General features: G+C 49.5%; 1 protein-coding gene across 4 annotated transcripts in view; it reads left to right on the forward strand.

Moving 5' to 3' along the window:
- The window catches only part of sema5ba (sema domain, seven thrombospondin repeats (type 1 and type 1-like), transmembrane domain (TM) and short cytoplasmic domain, (semaphorin) 5Ba), an 88900-nt gene that overhangs the window by 26454 nt on the left and 40138 nt on the right, over positions 1-22308 (forward strand). For 3 of the 4 annotated variants that reach the window (XM_029836135.1, XM_029836223.1, XM_029836090.1), the window contains exons 3-5: positions 8079-8312; positions 16666-16765; positions 17177-17222. In XM_029836135.1, the coding sequence (XP_029691995.1) occupies positions 8126-8312; positions 16666-16765; positions 17177-17222 (333 nt within the window). In that variant the 5' untranslated portion in view covers positions 8079-8125. Of the gene's footprint in view, positions 1-8078; positions 8313-11386; positions 11539-16665; positions 16766-17176; positions 17223-22308 lie in introns of those variants that run through there. The other variant, XM_029836175.1, reaches the window with a different exon arrangement.

Consider the following 22308-nt stretch of genomic DNA (forward strand, 5'->3'; position numbering starts at 1 on the left):
TAAAACCCGCCCAGAATCAAAGCAGAGTTGGAGCCAGATGAAATTTCGAGGACAAAACGGCCATGTTTGAGTTCTTCATGCACTCGGCACCTTCAGAACCCTCATAGGCGTAAATAATGGGCACTATTTAAGGCAAAGCTGTGTGTTTTGTAGTATTCTAACACAAATCCTCTGGTGGTTGAAGCCACTTTACATTTTCAGATTTTTTGATTTTTAATTGCATCTTCCTCCAGTTGGAGCAAAGGTGGAACATTAGCTTTATCCCTCGGAGATCCCGGGTCCTGCGAGAGACGGCTGGCATTTGTGATGATCGGCCATGCACTCGGATCGGGCCTTCCTCCACGTTCCCATGTGAACCATGATGTCAATTAAACCCGGGCTTTGCTGTGCTCCAGCGGGCCGGCTCTGTCTAATGGGGCTCCGCGCAACGAGTCGATCCCTAATAGAATTCCTAATGAGACACGGCGGTGAAAAGGGCTCGGCGATCGTCGCCGTCGCGTCCACAACGGGCTCTACTTTTCTCTCTCGGCATTAAAGCACGAGAAACAAGTGGACAAAACCTCCGAATCATCCAGAAGAGTTTTAGCATTAGACTCTAATGAGTTTCATAACACCTGACTTCCTAATGATTCGAGCTGCCGCGGTGTGTGTGTGTGTGTGTGTGTGTGTGTGTGTGTGTGTGTGTTGTACACTTCAGATCTATCAGCGGTGGGAGGAGGGGAGCTGACAAGGAGCAGAAGGGTTTATTAGTGCTATTCTTTCAGCCCGGCATCACAGAAATAGAACAGTCAGACGATGAGCAATACGCCAGGCTGGGGGAGCGTTCCCTGCCCTTCAGCCAACCTGGGAAGAGATATCAACTCAAACACGCTCTTTCAGGACCCATCAAACTGAGAAGGACGAGGAACGCTCTCGCCTCAGCAGAGGTGAGGTAGGAGTTTATAGAACAAGTCGTTGGAAGCAGTTGTGGAGAGGGAAGGGACACCAAGCTAGCCTGGTGTTAGCTGGCGTTGGGAAACCGCCGGCCGGCGTGCTAAACGTGCCCACTGCTGATGTCATCCGAGGCAGCCGGTCCCAGTCTTCTCCCTCCCTCGCTCCTGTCTCGCTCGTCCCGCCTGGTACCTGTCTACATGCTGGGGTGTTTAAATCCTCCTCTTGTTCTCTCCAGATGGTTCTCGTCTCCTTGTTTCTGCTGTTCTTACCGCCTCCTTTTTGACCCTTCCTGTTATCTCAGGTTACTGATTTAGATGTGATTGTATTGATTTCTGTGTTCCACCTTCAAGTACACGACTTCACCTCTTCCTCTCCCTGTTGAACGAGGTCACCCTCTCATTTTCTGTCTGGGGGGGGGGGGGGGGGGGGGGGGGGGGAGAGACAACATGAGACAAATCCAGACAAAAAGGAAAATTCTAAAAACTCAGTCATGCACCAAAAGGTCCTCATAGCTATGGTAAAACATTTATATTAAGTAAAACTGCAGGTGTAACTGTGGCTGTTTGTTTTATGGCTCACATTTACACATTCCATCATGACTGATCATTCCCAGCAGCTCGGAGTTTCAGGAGTTTCTCCAACAACGGGTCAGTTGGACATCTTGGTGGTTTCTCCCTCACAGCCAATCAGAAGAGAGGGTGTGTTACCTTCCTAAAATCACCGTATCGTTGCGTCTGGGAGCAAAATAACAAGAATCCCAGTGTGTGTGTGTGTGCCCGTGCACGTGCACGCGTCAGCAATCTCTCCTCCTCTGGGCTGGGGACCTGCCCAGCGTCCGGGGTGAGTGATCAGGGCAGGCAGCAGAATTGAATCCAACCAGGTTTGCCCAAAGGCAGGCCTCAGCAGCGGGCCGGGGGCTCGTCTCATTGCCCCCACGTCTGTCTCCAAGTGAGGCTGCTGCCGATGGGATCGCGGCTTTGGGGCCCTACGGCTAATAACCCTCCACAACTCTCCTCTCTAATTGGACCGGGGGATATTTCTGGCCTCACACCCCAACCTCGACTCCAGGAGTGAAAACGACATCACGAGGGCAAAGTGATGGGATTTGAAGATTCACCCACTTCATGAAGGCAGAATTAGACTTTTGGGGGCTGAATTAGGGCTTTTCGGCTAACAAAAATAAGTAAATAAATCAAATTGTGGTAACGCAGCTGGCTGGCTGGGGATGACTGATCTGATTTATAAGCTGCATATAAACGAGTTTGTTCTTCGTTTAAAGTGTATTTATGGCTCCTCGTACTTCACAACAACACTGACCTTGTGCAGAGGTCACGTATGGGACCTGCTACGTTCAGGACTCTTTGACCTTTTTTCGTGTTTAATTATTGTCACTATAAACTACACGTTTTCCTAATTGCGCATCGGTTAATGTCGGCCCCCCCGACGGCCTCCGGCAGAGCCGGTTGTGTGTTTGTGGGTCCTGCTGGGGCTCGGGGGGTCTTCCAGGACCGGAGCAGCTCCGGCTGGGCTGCTGTGCGTGTTTAGTTTGGTGTCTGCTGCAGTTAATTAGGGAGGAAAGTGTCGCGGCGTCCTTGAGATGACGGCTAAAAGGTGCCGCTGCTCTGTTAGCAGAGCGACAGTGGGAATGTTGACCCGGGGTGGACGGTTGACCCCCCCGGGAGAGTGGCGCTCAGCCCTCGGTATCGCCTCGATGGGCGAGCTGCAGGATGCCTCGCATGTTTGTGACGCTTGAGCTTTCTGGCTGTTTAAAGTTTGGAGATAGTCTTATCCGTTCTTATCGCCGCTGCCCCCCCCCCCCCACTGGGCTGTTGTGTCTGCAAGTCCTCACAGGGGCGACTTCAGTCATCACACACTCAGGACGACGTGAGTTACAGGGTCGGGGGTGCAACTCAGGACCACCAGCTGCATTTCGGCTAACATTCATGTCCGCTAATGCTAGTTTCTCCTGTATTGGTGCCTCGCTAACAGCAGACTCACTGCTCAGCTACACGTGGGAACAATGCTGGAACTCTTCTGGAATTGTTGCTCATTTATGTGGCTTTTTTTAGTCTTTGTGGCCAGTCAAGAATCAGGTCTGCAGGGTGGAAGGTGGCGACAGCCCCTGGTGGCCTCTCCTGGATGAGGCTCCTCGCTGCTCCTCGTCAGTCTTATACCGTTTGGTTTAAAGGCTAACAGTTCTAATCAGATTGAATTAGTCCCTTTTAATTAAAGAATAAACCCGTAGAGATTAGACCCCAGAACTCCTTCTTAGACTCCTTCTTTTTCTCTTTGACCTTTGACTCTCCAATTAACTGCCCCCTTCTCGAGCGACGGGGGCCCCTTTAGTGTCACCGTGAAGGCTAAAATGTGTTGGACACCCTTCGTCTCATGGCTTTTGTCCCTCAATCGTGTGGACGCCGACCCCCTGACCCCGGGACTCTGACGCAGCGCTCTGCTAACAACAGGCGAGAAGGAGGCGACTTTGAGAGCGCAGCCACAAACGCACTGCAGCTAGCATAGATAGCATTTGTTTCCATTGCTCGCGATTTCGATTCTAATGAAACGGTTGCAGTTGAAAGTTTCGAGAACGGGATGGGGGGGGGGGGGGGGGTAAACCAGCTGTCTGTGATATGCAAATGTGCACGAGATATTTTCCCAGAGGTATTAGAACAACGTCAGAGTCGGGTTTTACTGTCAGCCCCACCTGTCAATCATGTGTCTGCGGTGGCTCCACGTCCTGTATCGGCTGCCCTGCTGGTGTCAGCCTTTGGGTCTCCATATCCATTTTCAGGAGGTTTTTGTCACCTTTTTTTTAACAAACAAGGGTGAAATACCAGTGTCAGTGCGGTGGTAGCCGACAGGTTTGTGCCGAACAGCCCGACGCGCTCAGACAAACTCTATTTTCTGCAGTAATAAAGTTGGCAGCGCCGCATTCTTTACAGTAAGAAGCCGAGTCTGCTCGCTAATGTGAAACTGCTGGCGAAAATTGAACATGTCTCTTATTGCCCGAGTTGTTTGGAGCGCTTTAGATCAATGCGGGCCCGGGGGCTGCAGGTTCACACAATGAAAGGGGATCAGGTAGACGAGGGGAGAAACGCAGTCGACAATATCACATTAAGGTTTCTGTGTGTGAATCAGGGGGAAGATGGCGGTTGACAGCATCAGGTGAAATCATAATAGGCTTTCTGAAGGCCAGAATATGTTATTACTCTGTGTGTGTGCGCGTGCGTGTGTGTGTGTGTGTTTGAAATAATGAGGTGAAGCATCTTCACCTTCAGCTCTCAGGCTCTCGATACTTCCGGCTGATTTGTATTTTTCCAGCCATTAACAGGCACCTCCTCCCCCCCCCCCCCCTTCCATCACATCCCTGCTTACATCATCACCATTTACACGATGGAACAGCGAATGAACGCTAACGAGGCAGCTTTTTAAGGAAATAACCCTGGAAAAGTCCGTCTTCATGACTGCTGTTTAGTGGACATACAGGTTTAGCTGCTCCCCGGTGGAAGATGCTCACAACCTGACAGACATTTTTACAGCCGCTCACCATTCAGCATGCTAATCGCTACATACGCTACATTAAATATCGCTAAATAGCTAAAATGCGGCATCTTCAGGAGCCTTGAATAACAACCCACGATTGAATATGGAGGTTTGTTGTTGCCATTCTCGCTAATTTCCCTTTCTGACGGCTCCATCCGACCGTGCCCTTCGACCGTGGCTCCTCTCACTGATGAATGACCCCCCCCCCCCCTCCTCACAACTGCCTCGGTAACTTCATGCTATCAGCTTAATTTAATAAAGTTAATTATGCAATCTGAGTACATATTTTACTAAGTCAAGGGCACCGGTTATTAATTTAATGGAACAAATTGCAAATTAGTACACACAGATAATTCACTTGAGGATATAAATGAGTCATTTATGTGCAGAACTTCTAACCCTGATGGCTGCGGCCCTGCAACGTCGTGCGGATGACTTACACGTTCCCGTTATTTTTGTATAAGGATTTTCCTGAACATACGAACCCTCGTCCACCTGAGGCCTTTCTTGTTGCTGCTACGCTCAGTTTAACACGAACAAAGTTCTTCTCAACACAGTAAAACTAAATTAGAAACATTCCAACCGCCAGATGAGCAAACAGCCCCGTATCTGGAGTTAGCAACCGTTGCTAAATAGCTCCCGGCTACTGGCTGCAGTATCATGGAATGTGTTTTTGAGGTGTTATTTCTGAAGGTCAGACAGATTAGCAGAGGAGCAGATTGGATCTGTGGGCAGATACCTGCCTGGGAAATAATCCCCGCAAAGAAGGAAAATAATGCAGTAAAAGAAACGCTGACAGTCAGGTGGAGCCTGTTAATCCGTCCCACAATCCCACCCAATGAAGACCCGTCCGTCTAACTCCAGCTGCTCTCTGTGTGGCTCGCGCTCCGACCCTCGGGCACGTCTCATTTGATATGAGACGTGTTCCAGACTGCAGCTGCCCGCCTCGCCACCTCATCAGCCCTGTCACTCACCGCCGTCCCCGAAAAGCAACGCCGCCTTCTGAGGGACACCGGCGCTCCCCGGAGATCCAGACGGGCCCTCTGGAGCATGAACGAAGCATCGCCGACCCGCCGTTGCCCCTTTCTTCCTGAGAAAAGGCCGACGGAAGATCGAGCCTGCGTCCTTCTCTCATGCACGTTGCCAACATGCCCCCCCCCACTGCAGCGTGGGCATTAAAGAGATTGGTGGGGTTGAGCCATTCAGCAGATTTAGACATGGTCAGTGTAGCCCTGACTGGACCGAAGAGGGGAACGGACGCCGAGGGTTCATCTTTCAATGAAACGGCGGTCATTTCCACGCTGGAGCGCCCGGCCACCCCTCTGCCGATTCCTCAACCTCCCGACGACTGAATCGGGACTGGCAGACCGAAGCTTCACGTACCACTGAAGCTAATTCCGTCCCATATTGTTCACATTTGCCTAATTCGCGGGTCCAAATGTCACCTCTCTCTCCATCATCCAGCTTCACCGCAGAGTGTTGAGGTCTGTCCCAAAATACACTCGTCCTGGTTCCTGCTGCTTCTCTAGCAGCTAACCACTCTGTTGCCATAGAGACACGTTGAGATTGGCAAGGGGCCTCTGAGAGCCAGTACTCAGGTTCAAATCTAATACTGGCAACAGTCTAGCTAGAACATAGAAAGATTGTTTTTAGCTGGAGAGTTTTGCCTTTTTGGTTCAGTTCAGCCTTAAAAAATAATCCAAAAAGCTCTTCAGTCATAACAAGCGCTGAAAACCCCCCGAAGCAAAGCAGTTCTTGTTCTGCTTCGGCTTGTTTTTCAGAACAGGGCCCGCTGTGTTGAGGCATCCCAGCCAATGATCAGGCAGCATATTTTAACATAAAACACCGGCTTCTGAACGTGCGGGTCAAGAGGGGCACGAGCGGCGGCGGCTCCGTGCTCGCTTCATCCTGGAGCTGAAATGTTTCACTCTGGATTTCCGTTGGTTTAAGAGTGATTTTTCTTCCTTCCGCTGCCTCCAGAACCTCGATTTGGAGCAGTTGTGCCGTCATTTCTGCAAATAAAACTGCCTCTTTCGCCGCAGTCACATTTGAAATCTCCCTCCTGTTGAACAAACTCATCGCTAAGTGTCGCATGTTGAGGTGAGAAGTGACCCAGTGAGTGAGTAAAGCATGCAAGTGTGTGTGTGTGTGTGTGTGTGTGTGTGTGTGTGTGTGCTGGTAATCCAGATCACTGCAGGATGGGAAATTGAACGGAGCCTGTCCCGCTGGTTCGTAGTGGCCTGTTAGGGCTGGGTTTGCCTACGCCTGCGCACGGGGACACGCACGTGTCGGGAACGGCTCACGTTGGTGCGCGGGTCGTCCATTTTGGAGAGCCTGTTTTTGATGGGACACTTCAGCCTCGGCGGCCGTTCGACAGACATCAAAGGGCTCTTTGAAAGCCAAACGCGGCTCCTCGGCGGGCCGGTGTGTGTCACAAACACAACACGCCTTCGCTGCTAATGAGATTTAAAAGCAAATACAGTCAGACATCAAACATTCCTTCTTTTAAAAAAAAAATGACGGCGTCTCAGGAGCGGAGCTTAGATGTGCACTTTGCTCCGGGGGCCATTAGCATTTATGGCGTCCGGGGTCACAGCGATGCGTCTGTCAGGCATCAGCTCACTCATGCTGGCGGCACGTGGGGCCTATGAGGCTGGTAACGACAAACACGGGCACCGTGCACGTTCCCCTTATTGGTTACCAGCTGTAGAGCGATGAATAATTGATTGCAGGCCAGTATGGCTGATTGGCAACTCAACCAAGCTAATAATTCCTTATTGATGGAAACATTAGTGAGGGAAAACAGCGCAGGGTGATGTAATGCGGGCAAAGTGCTGCAGAAAGTTGACGCTCTCGGTTTCTTTAATCTACTTAAACGGTATTACACCTCACTAAGCTGACATTGTTAAGAGGGCGAGGCGGGAGATGATGAACTGCCGGTTTCAGCCGAGCTCCGTCGACTGGTGTGTTATGACGGGAGGAGATTACATTTACTCTGGCAGAGCGGCCGCCGGTGTGTTTTATGGAGCAACAATTATGCGTGCGTGCCGCTGCCTGTCGGCTGGATCTGCCCGAGTGGTGGCAGCACCCGGAGGGCGGAGGCAGGATCGGTGATGTGGGGGAACGTGGAGAACGTGAGGACAACGTGAGCCAGCAGGATTCAAACGGATGTTTTCACCAGGAAGACTCCGCCTCACGCGTCGAAACGTGGAATATTCCTCTTTTAATCAGCCAGTGAATGAAGAGTCTGGGTTTAATTGCACATGTTAAGTAATTATCTTGAAGTCAGGGGTCAGCTTTTGCTTGGAGATTGCTCAGCTCTGAAATGTCTGCAGCGTTTAGCACCTGCTTCACACCTTCACCACTCCCTCTCCAGCCTCCTTCCACTGTATTTACCTCACTGTCCTGCTTTTATTCACATTCACGCACTTACTGAAGCAATTTCCTCCCTTCACCTTACTTTTGTTAATCCTCTTTCTCACTGGATTGAGAGGGAAAAAAGCCTCCAGGTGGTGAAAGTTAAAATTGAAGTTTGAGGGGTGGAATATTGCAGTTTTCCTTTGAAGACGCGTGGAAAACCTGATGTCTCCTCTCTTTCCCAGCTGTGTCCCAGAGGCCCGCCTTGGCAGTTAGAGGAGAGGTCACCACCATGACGCCGTCCTCGCAGGACCCCACCCTCACCTCCATGGCCGGGCGTCTCCCCCTCCTCCTGCTCTTCCTCCTCTTCCTCCCGTGCGGCTTTGCACAGAACCTGGCGCCTCCCGACGTTTCGCCGTTCGACCCGCTGACCCGTCCCGAGTGCACGAGGAAAGAGCACCCAAAGGTGTCCATCCAAGGTCAGATTTGCTGGGTTTGTTTGACCGTGGCGGATGCGTTGGCCGCGATATACGAAGAGAGATACGAAAGCAACAGTTTTACCAGCAGCTCTCGTTAATTCCAGCTCTTTGGTCGCGTGTGTGGCTTCTGTTAGACGTAATGAGGTTTCCCCAGCGGAGCAAACACAAAGCCGATGTCTAAAACAGCTCTTTCGTCAAACAGAGTGTGATTGAAGACGACAGTGGGGGCTTTATTCTGGAGTCAGGATCGGTTCTTGTCAAACTTTGGATTCAGCTCTTAGAAGAGATGTTAACTTTCATCCTGGTGCTGCTGCCGCCGCCTGTCGTTCCCGCCCCCATCTGCAGAACCGTGTCAGAACTCAGGTGTTCCCCGACTACCTGACGTTCAACCGAACTCTTTACAGGATGATTTACAAGAACGCAGCTTAACGGCGACGGCTCCGTCGTAAACACAGATTAAAGAATCCAGGGTGTTAGATAAGGGGTTTGTTCTGGATCACAGTGTGTTGTGGAAGCCAGGAAGGATTGGAGTTCATTTAAAGTAGAAGAGATACATGATCTGTATTGTGATCATGTTTCTTACCTTTTCTGTGTGCAGTTGTCCAATGAGGGCAGCCTGTGGGTATTAAAGCCCAACAGTGCGTCTGATGTTTAAATTAGAGTTTGATGTAAAGGCGCTTTGAATCTTGCACGTTCAGCTGTGCTCTGAGCCAAGAATTAAGGTCTTCCTCTGGCAGAGGCTGCTCCATATGACACAATTAGAGGAAAACTACTGCTGTTTGGTTTGAAATCTGCTTGTTCCTGCTGCCAAGGGATTGGAGGACTGAAGCTTTTCCGGAGCTTTTCTTCAGATTAGAATGAGTCTGTTTCTTCTTCCCCACATTTTGCTGCTCCTGGTGAGCATCTAGTTCTTTGTCCCTGGACCTTAGTTGGAGCAGAAGTTCCATAGTTGTGAAACCATCGCATTGCTGCCCAGGATGCCGAGCTGAATGTCACCTGTGTGCCGAGATTCCGTCCGTCTCCCACCCTCGGGCTTTGTCCGAGCTCCACAGTGCTCCACCGCCTCGTTGAGAGCGGCTCTCGCGGCAGGGAGCCGAGGCGCGCCAGGCTGTCAGAGCAGCCAGAGCAGACCATTATTTGGAAGCAGCCACATAGAAAGGTCCTGCACAGTCAAAGTGTCAGCGAGAACCTGAGATTAGCTTCTGTGATTGATGAGTGTTTTATCGCACCTTGTTGAAGCGCCGCCTCAGTCAGCTAAAGGAGACCAGGCAGCAGAACCGAGGGTTCTTTTCAGGGGTGCAAAAGAGTGTGAATCCATCTGAACTCCGTTTAAAATCACTGCACAGCCCAACATAGCAGGCTAGCATGTTCCTACCCATGTTGCGTAACGTTGTTTTTGAGCGATGGTGCGGATTAGCCCTTCAACGATGACATCAGCACCTTCTGAGTCCATCTCAAATGTGAAACTGTGACCGAAGACAGAACAAACCAGATGTTCTCCAAAGGTATTCTCAAAAACAACAGGCTTGTATTTGGTATTTGTGTGTCCCGTCCCACTGACACGCTGGACAAGCCCCCACTCGTGATTGAGATGGATGATACTGACTCGTAGCCTAAGACGGCGGCTACGATAAGAGCGCTAAAGCAGGCGGAGAGTGGAATGCTCTGAGGTGAGATAGAGAGCCTGCTTTGGAATTCCTGGAGCCAGTGGTGCATCATGTTTGACTGGCTTTGTGTGTGGGGAGAAGGACAACATGGGGGAGAAACGGATAAACTTTTCACCTCCAAATCCATCATGACGTTCCATACGGGAGTGCGTGTGAGGAAACGCTGATAATAGGACCTTTGGCTCAGATTCTACTGGCGGGGAGGAGCTTTCTGACAGATTAGATGGCTCGGGTCGTCAGCTGTACTCCCATAATGGAGGGTAGAAGCACCTTTTGTCGTTGTTTTCCGCTCTCTTCTTTTCTCCGTGCACCAGCCATCCTCTCATTCGCTCTCCTTTTTGCCACTCGTGCTATATTAGCTCCCGTATTGCCTTCTAGTCAAAAAAATGTATTGCCTACTTTGTGCTTCTATCTTTTTTCTTGTTTAGGGTAATGGTGCTGTCTTTTAGCCATTGTTTCACCATTTAAAGGCCTCTTGAGCTCAATGAGAGTGATGTCTCTGGAATGGATAAACGTTCGCTCAAAGGAAAAAGAAACGACTGCACATCTTTACGCCTTTCTATCTGCTTTCTGCTTCCATTTCCCACCTGTCTCTGTTTTTTCCCCCATGATTACAGTTTGTGTCTTAATTCTGCTGCGCTGTGTTTGCAGCCATCAATCAGGCTGCAGAATAGGTTCGAATGCTGCTGGGGGTCGGCCGCCCCCTCGTCGGCGGTACATCAGGATGTCTGATGCAGGCCGCGGAGATGGCTGGGAGGTTCACAGAATAGAAAACATTAAATGGTTTTGCTGCCACTTAAACTGAAAAGGAGACAGGCAGCAGGGAAATTGCTCTGTTTGATTTTCTGTCTCATGTCCCTTGACACGTGTGTCATCATGGAGATGTTTTTCAACACCAGAAATAGCTTTTAAATATATATATATTTTAAAAAAAAAAAAACATTATCACAAAAAGGATGATAGACCAGGGTGATTATATGAATTATGATGGGATGATTGGTGGCATTTTTTTTGGACCAATTTTAGCTAAATGCGGTGACTTTAACTGGACAGTAGTTGTAATGTCTGCTGGTGGCCACAGGGGCAGTAGAGAGGCGTTTGAGACTTGGTCTTCTTCTACTCTCATGTGGAGCCCTAACAGGAAGCAATTTAAAAGCAAATTAAACACAGTACAAAATTGTTTACTCTTCATTGGCCCACAGACCCCAAGAAGGTATGAAATTGATGTTTTTAAGTTCGACTTCATGTAAAAATTGAACTCAAATCGTTCAACGTGTACTTCTAAAGGATTGTAAAGGCCATTGACATTTACCTGTGTCATTACGTCCCACCCACCAGAATTTCCCCTTTATTTCCTCCATATCTCTGATATTTATGCCTGTTAGCCTCCCACCTAGCCTCGGTTCTCCTGTTGAGGCTCCATCCCGGACCCTCCAAACGCTCTCTGCAGGTGGCAAGATTTGAAGTGGGGAAAGATGCAGCTGAGTGATGAAGGGATGGAGGAATGGAAGTGGAGTTGTGCTCCACTGAGGCACAGCAGCCTTCTTCACCCTCTGCAGGTCAGTCACGGTGACTTGTCTGCAGGTATAAGAGGATATTGTAGATAGCCAGAAACACAACTGGCGAGACGTGCTGGAGACTGGAGTGCAGGGGACCTTAAAGAGTGATATCAAGGAGACCAAACAAAACATATTTCAGGGGATCCTGGTCAGATAAGGTTGAAGTGTGAAAGAGCTGGTGAGGCTTCAGGAAATGTAGCATTTCTGATTCTGTGTTCTGATTCGATCTAAATGTATATTTTCCTGGACTGTTTGACCACAATTATCTTTTCCACATTCTGCACCGCTGGGGGAGCTAAATGTATGCAGAACGCACAGGTAGATGAGCAAATTAACCCTGGAGGTGCTTCCTCTTTCCCAGAATCGTTTTCCCGCCAGCAGCCAGTGTTAGCGTGACCTCTCCTGCTAACAATAGCACCCACCACTTTAGCCTGCAGATAACTGTTTCAGTTTCCATCATGCTTCTTTTCAGCGAGTCTTCCTGTTAGCCAGGCGCTGCATTTCATCTTTCTGCCACCCCCCCCCCCCCCCACCCCCAATAGAAGAGGGACAGTTAACTGGTGAGATATGTGCTATTCATAGCTCATTAGACAATCGAAGCACCGGAGGGGGAAATCAAGTAGGTGGCTAATTGTCATGCTAAAAGTGATCTAGTGCAGGAGGGACTTTTGCGGCCCGACCGAGAAGCCAAACACGAGACAAAAACAAGCTTTATGATTGCTCAGACACCCCAGATTATTTCGCCACCTTCCCTTTATTGGAGTGGTCCATCGGTTGCCGCAGAAACCATTCTGTCATGGACGGGGGCCCCTCAGAATCAGAGAGGGGGGCCGTGGCCTCCGTCACATTCCAGCAATACTTGACTGATTAGGATTCGGGGGTCTGGAGAGCAGCTTCGGGAGGTTGCTGGGTTGCCTGCGCTAGATCCGCTGATTGAGATGCCAGGTCATTGTCCTGGTTCTGTGACACACGGGCCCATTTGTTGGACGTGTTGGAACCAGGCTGATAACTCTGCAGCCACTTCAAAACGCTGGACGTGTTTGGCTATTTCTAGCATACCACATGTGTAGAACATCTGCGCTGCCACATTTCACCCTCTTAGGGCGAAGCTGCCCGTGCACATCTGGTCTCAAGATGAGGTGGTTCTGTGTCAGGAGTTTAAAGGCGTCATCGTTCCAGGTTAGATGGATGAACGATGGATTTGGTTGCAGATTAATTTCAAATGTGGACGGATTAGATGAAGGTAGACTGGGATTCGTCTCAAATATCCACATCCAGACAGCAAAATCACACATATGGAGGGCGTCATTTGCGTTTCCTTTGTCCAGACGCACTCTAATAACTACTCAAATCACTTCAGCTGCCACTTCGCTGCACTCAGACGTGGGAAGAGCCGAATGTTTAAAAACGGGTCGGCGGAAGGAGGTGGAAAGGTTCTGATTTATGCCTGTGTGAGACGGATGTGTCAGCCACCAGCCTCACCCGTCTCCTCGGTCCCCCGGCGGCGGGGGGGGTGGGGGGGTGGGGGGGTAACGCATTAATCCATCTGCCTGCTGATTGTGAAGAGGCGAAGAAAAAAGGAGAACGCAATAATCGTTCATCAAGTCCAGCTTGGTGCCTGGGAGTCAACTGTGAGTGGATGATGGGGGCGGCTGGGGGGGGGGGGGGGGGAGTCGGGGGGATCGCTCATATTCATCCCTGCTTTATTGGCCCGTCTGTGCCACACCGGTCGGTCAGACAGTTATGAGAGGACCGAGCGCGCACAGAACATAAAACCACTTGTAAGCGGGAGGATAAATGTCAGGGAAAGACCTCTCACTCTGTCACGGGAGAGAAAAGCTTCCCGAGAGCGTAAACAGGCACTCTCGCACGCTTTTGGAAAGGAATGTTGTGCTTTATGAGCAGCTTTTGAAGAGATATGTGACCGGGGAAGTATTCCGTCTCTATTTATCGCGTTGCGCGTCGGCTCTCAGGTGATTTGTGCTGCACTATTGTAACAACTCTAATTTGATTGAATAAACATGGAAGGTTCTCGGTATCGAGGGCGAATCACAGTTAAAGGACATGTGGATTTGATTCATTTGCTGGCCTCAGATCAGTCTGGAGTTGCTCTTTATGAGCGGGCCTTTGTCTTTTCTCTCTTGCTGTTTACCAGGTTTGACTTGGAGATGAATGTCAGGACGAGCCTCCGGGGATTATTCAACGCCGCGCGCAGATCAAGTCTTAATGGGGGAGAAGTAACGAGAGTGTCTGGCTGAGCCGTCGCTTTATAGACCTATTAACATTTGTTCTTGTTGAGATTCTGGATGCTGTCTTATCTAATCAGCATCAATCCCCGGTGTTTACAGATGTTTATTTGTTTAGGCCGCATGCTGATTCACCTCTGTTCCATCGCTGCAGATCTTTTTTCTTCCACTTTTTTTTAACAATTAGAAATAAACTGAAATACAAGCTGTCAGGCCGAGGCCTGGACTGACTTAAATATGTAAAGTCTGATCACTGGGAGATTTTTTTTTTTTTTTTTTTGGATGGGTGAAATCTGAGTAATCGTTCCAGCCGCAGAAACAGACAGTAAATCCCAGCAGTTCCAGACACCGGCGGCGGTGTTTTGGCAGACGATGCCTCGGAGATTGAGAGACGGCTGAGGCTGATGGAGCCGAAGGAGCCGAAGGAGCTGAAGGACAGCTTGGGCAGTGATGGATATGTGGAGGGAGGACTCAGCAGCAGGCAGCCATGGATTTAGAAATGGGCACAAACCAGTCTGGTGGTTGAGTTTGATAGATGAGAGCGGCTGATCTTTCAATCGAAGCACCAGTCAATGATGGAGGGGAGCCGTGAGTGATGGTGCAGGACAGAGTGGCGTCAACAATAAACCTCAGGAAAGCTGGAGAACCAAGCACCGAAACCCACAGGGCAAAACCCTGCCATCAGCAGCAGAGTGGACTGGTCAGACTGGGACAGAGCTGGTACCTTCTAATACTGGGCCTCGCTGTAAAACTTTGATATTGAAGCCATATTTTCTGGGCAGGTTTATCTTCAGCGTATCAAACGTTCTTGTTTGAGAAGCTCTCAGCAGGCTTTAAATCTGCTTTATTTCAGTACCACCCAGTCACCGTTACAGGAACGCCACTCATGCACGCGGGCGCCTTTACGTGTGACTGTTTAAAAGAACTTCAGCTGTGTTTACTTAAGATTACGGGGCTAAAGATGCCATTCATCAGACCCTGGAGTACAGATGGTCCCGCTCACCCCCCCGCACCCGCCTCGTATGCCTTCCACAGCCATCCTCCGCCTCACTGATAACCATCACCTTGACTCCCAGAAGGGAAAACAATTTATGTGTGTGTGTAATCCAAACATTTATGGAGAGTGTAAAAGAATTACGCAGGAACATCCCGCGGTGATTTATTCTGGGCGCTGAGGTCACCCCTGATTTAATCCCACGTGTGCAGAAATCCTCTCTCATTCGTTTAAAGGTTGCGTCACGTCCCCGCTCCGCCGAACACCACAGTCATCATGTTTCTCCTGTTACCATCTCAGAGAAATTGGCTCTTTGTTGTTGTAATTACACTTCATTTTCTTGCTTCGGGCATGTGGCGGTTATGACTTCCTGCTTCCTGTAATGGGGGCGCCTTCATATATATATATTACACACTGCATGTATATGTTCTCTGAGGATAAATGCAACAGTTGTTTTTAATAATCTCTTCTGATATTGGAAAACTTATCAAGGCTCATAGTTTATGCAGATTTATAGAGAAGCATCACCCCCGCTGAGGTTTCTTCCTGGGTTTTAAAGCCCGGGCAGGTTTTTGAAGGCTTCGGGTGGACGAATGATGACGGGGGGTGTGCGGGTTTTTGGTCTGCGACACAGTCTGAAGTCCTTCCGTCCTCATGTGTCTGTGCGGCCTGTCGCCGGAACACGAGCAAGTCGCGTTATTAAAGCGTCTGTTTCTAATCAGCATCCGAGACGGCGGCTGCAGCAGGTTGGCTCTCGTGGGGCGTGTTGATGATCTGAAGCTGCGTCGCTGCTCTTGTCAGGCGCTCCGTGCTGTTGTGTAGCTGCAGCCTCCAGTCTTTGAATCCTCAGTGATGTTGACAAGGGCCATATGGGCCCAACAACCCAGTCTGGAGCCTCCAGCTCATCCAGGCTGTTAACGTTTAAAGGAAAAGAAGATTTAAGGGCGTCTGAGCGCCGCTTTAATGATCAGAATTATGGGAAGTGTGACGGGATCGATCGAGGGAGGTGTTTTAGCTGCTCCGGCTCTGAAATACACACCAAAGTTTTCAGACGTGAAGTGAACACAGCGAGCCTGTTGGTGTGTTTCTGCAGCCGGTGCTGCGGCGCTGCGTTCAGAATGAGAAGCAGAATAAGCTCCTTTGTGTTCCTCAAACCTCCCATGCGGTGAGATCCACTCAGAGGTGAAGGTGAACACTTTGGCTCGCTGAAGGCTTGAAATAAAACCGCTCCTCTCCTGAGGTCTGTGCTTCTCCCTGTGACATTTAACGGCCCCTCCGTGCTTTGAAATTTGGGTTTGTAGAAGCCAGTTTCAGACATCATCAAAGCTCCGTGTGAAACTGGCTGATGCTGCCTGGACATCTTCGCCCCCCCCCCTTGCTCTCTCTGCTCTGCACCCAACTGTTCCGACCTGCATCCCATAACCTTTGGGTGTGGATGGATTCGCAACTTCACTGCTATTTTGAAACTTTTACAACAGTTTAACTTTGGTTTGTCTGCGTGACTTTGTCCGTGATGGTCGACACAAGCGAATCCATCACTGGTTTTATCTGTGGATTGATCTGTCGCTCACCTCCAGCCGGGAAAGTCTTTGGTTTGATCAATGGCCGGAGGGAGACTTTCACACATGGTTGCGCTGTTTTGCAGGAGTATTGACAGGTCGAGCGACTTCAGCCTCTGCGGATGATTTACTTCTGTATTAATCGTTGTGTTTCGATTCCAATCAGCTGTGAGCTCTTTTCTTTGTAAGATATAATCATGTGACATGAGAAAGATCTGAGAAAGTGAGGAAAGGAAAGCAGATATTTCCCATTTGGTGACCGACCCACCCCGTCTAAAGGCTCTATGGAAGCATTTATAACTCCCAACTCTTGTGCTTTGTCTTTCAGCGCTCAGTCCGTGGATCTCCAGCTTTTCTCACATGGGCGTGAGAGACTTCTCCCAGCTCACCCTTGATCTGACCAGGAATGAGCTTATTGTGGGCGCCAGGTAAGAGAGTCCCTTCAAGTCAGAGAAGAAAGGCCTCTCTGACGCACTGTGCTTCTAATGATAATGATGTTTCTAAGAGCTGTGCTGATCCAGCTTTTCCTGGAGTGGTGAATTAGCATCACTTCGCTGTAGAGAGTGAGAGAGAGAGAGAGAGAGAGAGAGAGAGAGTGTGTGTGTGTGTGTGTGTGTGTGTGACTGTAGCCTGGTTTGACCCTGTTACAAGAACACGGACACACAATCATCCATAAAAACAAGGGTTTAAAGCTGAGGGACACTTACAGCGTCGCTTCTAATCGGCTTTGCTGTAAGTTGACAGCAGCAGAAATGGCCCCTCACCTACCCGACACTTCGTTTGCGTGTCACGTCGCGCAAACACTCACCTCCTTTTTCTTTCTCCTCTTTCAAATGCAGGAATTTCCTGTTCCGACTGAACCTCAGTAACATGTCGCTCATTCAGGTGAGGATGCTTTCACTTTCTCTGTGGGCTCGGGTCACTTGAGGCATTTCTGGAATCTCCCGACACAAAATGTGCATTTAAAAACTCATTCAAGGACATTGTTGCCATGGCGCCCTCAGACGCTTTCCTCCAACGCCTGAAGGCTTTGGAGTTTTCAAAAGAACAATAATGGATTGTTCCGTATTTATTCATTATTTATTCCTGTAATCCTTTAAATGAACAGCCGTGTTTGTTTGTTTGGAATGCTTTGGGAAATGTAACATGTTCACCAGTGGGATGCTGCTACGGCTTAATACCGTACGGTTGATGTAGGGTTTAACCGTTGGCTTAGAAGATTCCCTCCTTCCTTTTTTTACTGAAAAAGAGATGCTGGATTTCAGGTCAAATAAATGAACGTGACGAGGGAAGAGATGAGCGCTGTCACCCACCAGGGCGCATGATTCCAGCGTTGCCTCGGAGTTCTGGGCTACCTCCTGTTGCCATGCACGCGCGGAGGAGACGCACCTTTGCTGACATGATTCTATTGGCATTTTGGACGTGGTTGCCAGCAGCGTGACGTCTCCGTCAGTGCTGCCCAGGATCCTCTAATGAAGTCGTTTATTCCAACCTGATGGAATCGGAGCCTCCGCTCCCGTGTTGGCTTCTGTGTGGAGACCTTGTGCGGACGAGTGTTCGCTGCATCAGAAGTCAACGTTATTTCTTTCCCATTAGTCCTGCGTGTGGCTGTGAATACAACTACCACTGTTATATAATGAGGATTGCTTCCAAGTGTATTTTTCTCCATGCATAATGCAGATATCCTGCAGAAAGTGGGTGCAGAGTGAGCGTTAACTCGGAGACGCGCGGTTGCCTGTCTGTTGCATCAGGCATTTCAAATGACAAGCTTTCAGTGGGACTGTGTCTGAGCTGCAGTCTGACTGCCACTGAGCACAGAAGAACAGACTTTGCATAACCCTCGCTGCAGGTGTCAAGAGAGTGCAGCTTCCAGACCCATTTTAATTAAGGAAAATGTCATTTTGCTTAATGTTTTTGTCATTTTCCAACAAAGCCGCACCGGCGGCGCTAAGATGCAGGAGAGACGTGAGGCTGCGTATCAGGAAACAGACAAGTGTCCCACTAAAGTCATGCTGAGCCTGCTTTAGCCCCCAGGAACTGCAATGATTTCCTACATTTATCCGAAACCTTCCGTGTGAGTCTGGATCGGTTGAGCCCAAAACGACAGGAAGTGGCAGTCTTCTTTAACAACAGAGGCGACGTGCACGTCCTGCCACCCGTGTGTCAGCTTTTGTCTGCATGTCCTCCGTGTGAAGCTGCAGAGGGGAGAAAGCTTTTCATTAGTTGTTGTACTTGTCAGCTCTTTGTGTGAAACGCCGTCTGCCATGTTGGCATGCACGCGTGCAGCGCACGCTCGGAGCACGCGCAGCTAAACTCTCTACACGCGCGATTCTCCGTCACACACATGTCGACACGAAGCTTGTAGTGGGCTGTAGATTTGATATTGATCGGAAAACAAGCTCAAATCTCCATCCTGCACCCTCGTCGAAGGCTCATTTCACTCTGAATAAGGGTCGAGTTGCTGCAACATCCAGAGGAAAAGACGGTTTTTCATGCTTTTGCCTTGGAAAGACGCTAACAGGAAACTGGTGAATCACGGCGTGACTCAGCGGGAAAAACCTGCACATTTCAGGCCCACTGGTTCTCAGAATACCCTGCAAAGGTCTGGGCTTGATGCAGGTTCCATCTCCATGATGTTTTCACACTTTCTGTTGGATTAAACAGCATATTTTTACTGTCTCACTAAGTCATCGTCTCCAGGGACCCGGATGTCTGGCTAATTACAGAAACTGAGTTGATAAAACACACCGTGTTCCTGAGGTGGAGGATCGTTTCTCATTGAGGCTGAGGCAGCATCAGCTCTCACTTCACCACCCACTCATTTAAACATTCTCTGTAGAACACCATCTACCGGTGCTGCTGCGCCCCCATAAGCACCCAGACCAAAGAAGAAAAGGCTAATCCTGATTAGAAGAGGGGAATGTGTCCACCATTCATCAAGAAACGCTCATGTGTGGTCAGGAGTCGATGTCAGAACCTGCATATTCTTCCAAAAGCTTCGGGCCCTGGTGAGGTTTAAGTGCTGTCGGCCATTAAAACTGTTCCCTTAATTCACTCCACAAAGTCAAAGACTCAAGGTTGACGGCAGCATCAGAGTTAAGTGAAGCAGCACATGAGCCGAGTCAACCTGCACAAACCATTCCTGCCCTGCGGGATGCAAAGCATTATTCCGGAATAAGAGGCCCACGACGCCTGAAAGTCGTGCCGATGGATTGAAAGGCAAAGCCGACGCGGTGGTCCGCTCACAGGCTAATGACAGTGCAGCCTTCTGGACCCGCCCCTTCAGCTGCTCAGCCTGGTGGCTGGAGCCCCACGCCGTGTGAAGAACAATGCTAACATGCTCATTGCTGTATTTTCCAAACACACTTGGGTCTCTGTAACACAACCGGGATTCCAAAAAAGCAGCTTTATGTTCTACAGTGGGAATTTTGGCTTTGTCTGTGTTTCATGCATCAGATGTTGTTGGCTAACCCGTTTAAGGATGTTTGCTCTGTGTCCACCACGAAAGGTCAAAGGCTACTTGGCTGGAAGGGTTATCGCCATCTAGTGGAGTCAGTCATTACTTTGACCATAAATAAATTCCCTCATGAGCAGGTAAACTTGGAGAAGGACCATAAAATGGTCTAATCGAGCTATAACTTTAACGAGCAGTGCTGCAGCCAACATCGTAATGACAACAGTGGCTGCTGGAGAGCATTTGTAAGAGCGAGGCTGCTGATTCCAGGGCTTTTTAAAGTCTCGGGCCAGGCTGTTCTCTCTCAGCACCTGGGAGGGAACCTGCTGCAGCTATTAGAGAGCAGGCAGGCATAAAAAGATGAATGTGTGGGCAGTCAATGGAGAAGGAGGGAGAAAGAGGCAAACAAGGAGACGCGGGGACAAAGGAGGCAGGCAGGACGAAAGAGGAAAGACGAGAGGAAGAAAAGAGCGCAGCAGAACTGAAGGAAGCACCGAGAGAGCCGCGAATGTGAGGAATCAGACGACAGAACTGAGACAAACGAGAAAGAAAAGACGTGGAGGGGGGCGCGGGGAAGGTGAGGAGCTCTCAGTCGGCTCCACTTCAACGGATTTGTTCCCTCGAGATGTTTTCTCAAGTGTTACTAAGGACTGGTGCAGAACGTGTTCCCCGGTGTTCCAAATCAAGACAATAACACCAGCGCTCTGCTGCCGGGGTTCTGGTGAGGAACACGACAAGGAGGATGAAGGTTCTCTGCCAATCGGATTCACCGTAGAGCAGAGCGCTCGTGCACGCTCGTGCACGCTCGTGCACGGACGCTGCTGCCGGGAGAGAGCAGCTTCGGCTGCTGCACTTTGTGCCACAAGTTGCTGTTGCGGAGGTGCAGAGAAATGAGTCAGCGTCCTTTAATAGAGGAGTTTGGCAGTCGTTTGCCCTCCTTCATTGTTGTGTGAAGGATGACACAGTTGGTAATTGTTTTTCTTTTTTTGGTGAAATCATCCCGCGACTTTAAAATCGAAGGACTGAGAGTTAAACTAAAAACCGGGTGCTGAGAGGCTCTTCCTGGATGTCCTTGATCTGCCTTTTCATTTGAAACCGCGCTGCATCTCTCTCTGTTTCTGTGGGATGTTTGTAGTAGTGGTGTTATTGCTGGTGGTTGTTCTGACTGCACCCACCCACATGTTCCATCCCAGCAGAACCCACTGAGCTCTCTCTCCCTGTTGTGCTGGTTCAGCCTGATCTCTGCTGCAATCAGAACCTCAACAGGAAGGTGGTGGGAGGCCTGTGTGTGTGTGTGTGCGTGTGTGTGTGTGTGTGTGTGTGTGTGTGTGTGTGAGGATAAAACAGAGGAGTGGGAGAATGTTAAGAACAGCAGAGAAATCCAGAAAGGCAGCGTGTTTGATTGGTGGAGAGGGAGCTGTAATAGCTAGCATAGCTAGCATAGCTAGCCTCTGTCGGCTCTTTGTGTCGGGAGCCACATCAGCCAGATGTGCCGTGAGCAATTCCAAACCTTTCATGTCCGGGTGGAAAAAACGAATAAATGCGTGGCGGCCTCCTTTCTTCTTCCTCTTTCGTCTTCTCCTGTGGCGTCGACACAATAGAGAACACAAAGAACGGCCTGTTGTGATGGGAGCCTCTCCTCCGTGTGTTGATAGCCACACTAGATGGACTATCGATTTTTTTATTTTATTTTTTTTTTAGAGCAGCTACAAAATTGTATTGTTGGCTGCGTTTTATTTTTCATTTTGGGGAGAAACTCCCCCAGAACCTGAACCCGAGCCCTCACATGTGGCGCATATATGCGATGACTGCGGTGTTTCTGAACTCATCAGTACGTAAAAAGAGGAGATTACAGCTATAAACACTAAAATAACCATATTAGCTTTGGTGTCAGACCCAAACCTATTAGAATTTCTGTTATCTGTTTGTCTCTCTCTGCTCAGGATGGGGGAGAAACCCCTCTTGATTAAATTAGCAGGAAAATCCTGCTCCTCACATTTAGGATCGCTTCAGTAGAACCTGCAGGCTTCCATCACACAAGGTTTGATTTTCACCTGAATATTCATGAAATAAGCATCAACGTTAGCAGACATGTGGGCACAGAAGTCCACTTTTAGCTGGAATTTCCTCCCTCGGTCCCAATACGACTGCATATACGAGCCAAGATCCCTGTTTCAGAGCGGAGGCTGAGAGACGTGGTCTTTATTGGGGTTTATCGTCGGGAACCAGGGCTCATATTAATCACAGTCTGCTCATCCAGATCTTGTAACGCCAGAGAATCAAAATGAAAGGAGCTAACAAAGTTTCTGTGCTGCTTCATGAGCGAAATGTGAAAGCGGGACGGGAGGGAGTTCATTATCCGCCCATCAGATCGTCCCTCCATCGACATGAAGGTGGAACTTAAACATGATGTGACTGCCCAGATCTTCTCCCCTCTGTCTTTGCCCGAAGCTTCTCTTGCTCCGCTCATCCTCATGTCCTTTATCACTTCCTCTGAACCCTGATCTCCTCTCCCAA

This window comes from Takifugu rubripes, chromosome 1 (assembly GCF_901000725.2).
Source record: "Takifugu rubripes chromosome 1, fTakRub1.2, whole genome shotgun sequence".
Classification (NCBI taxonomy): domain Eukaryota; kingdom Metazoa; phylum Chordata; class Actinopteri; order Tetraodontiformes; family Tetraodontidae; genus Takifugu; species Takifugu rubripes.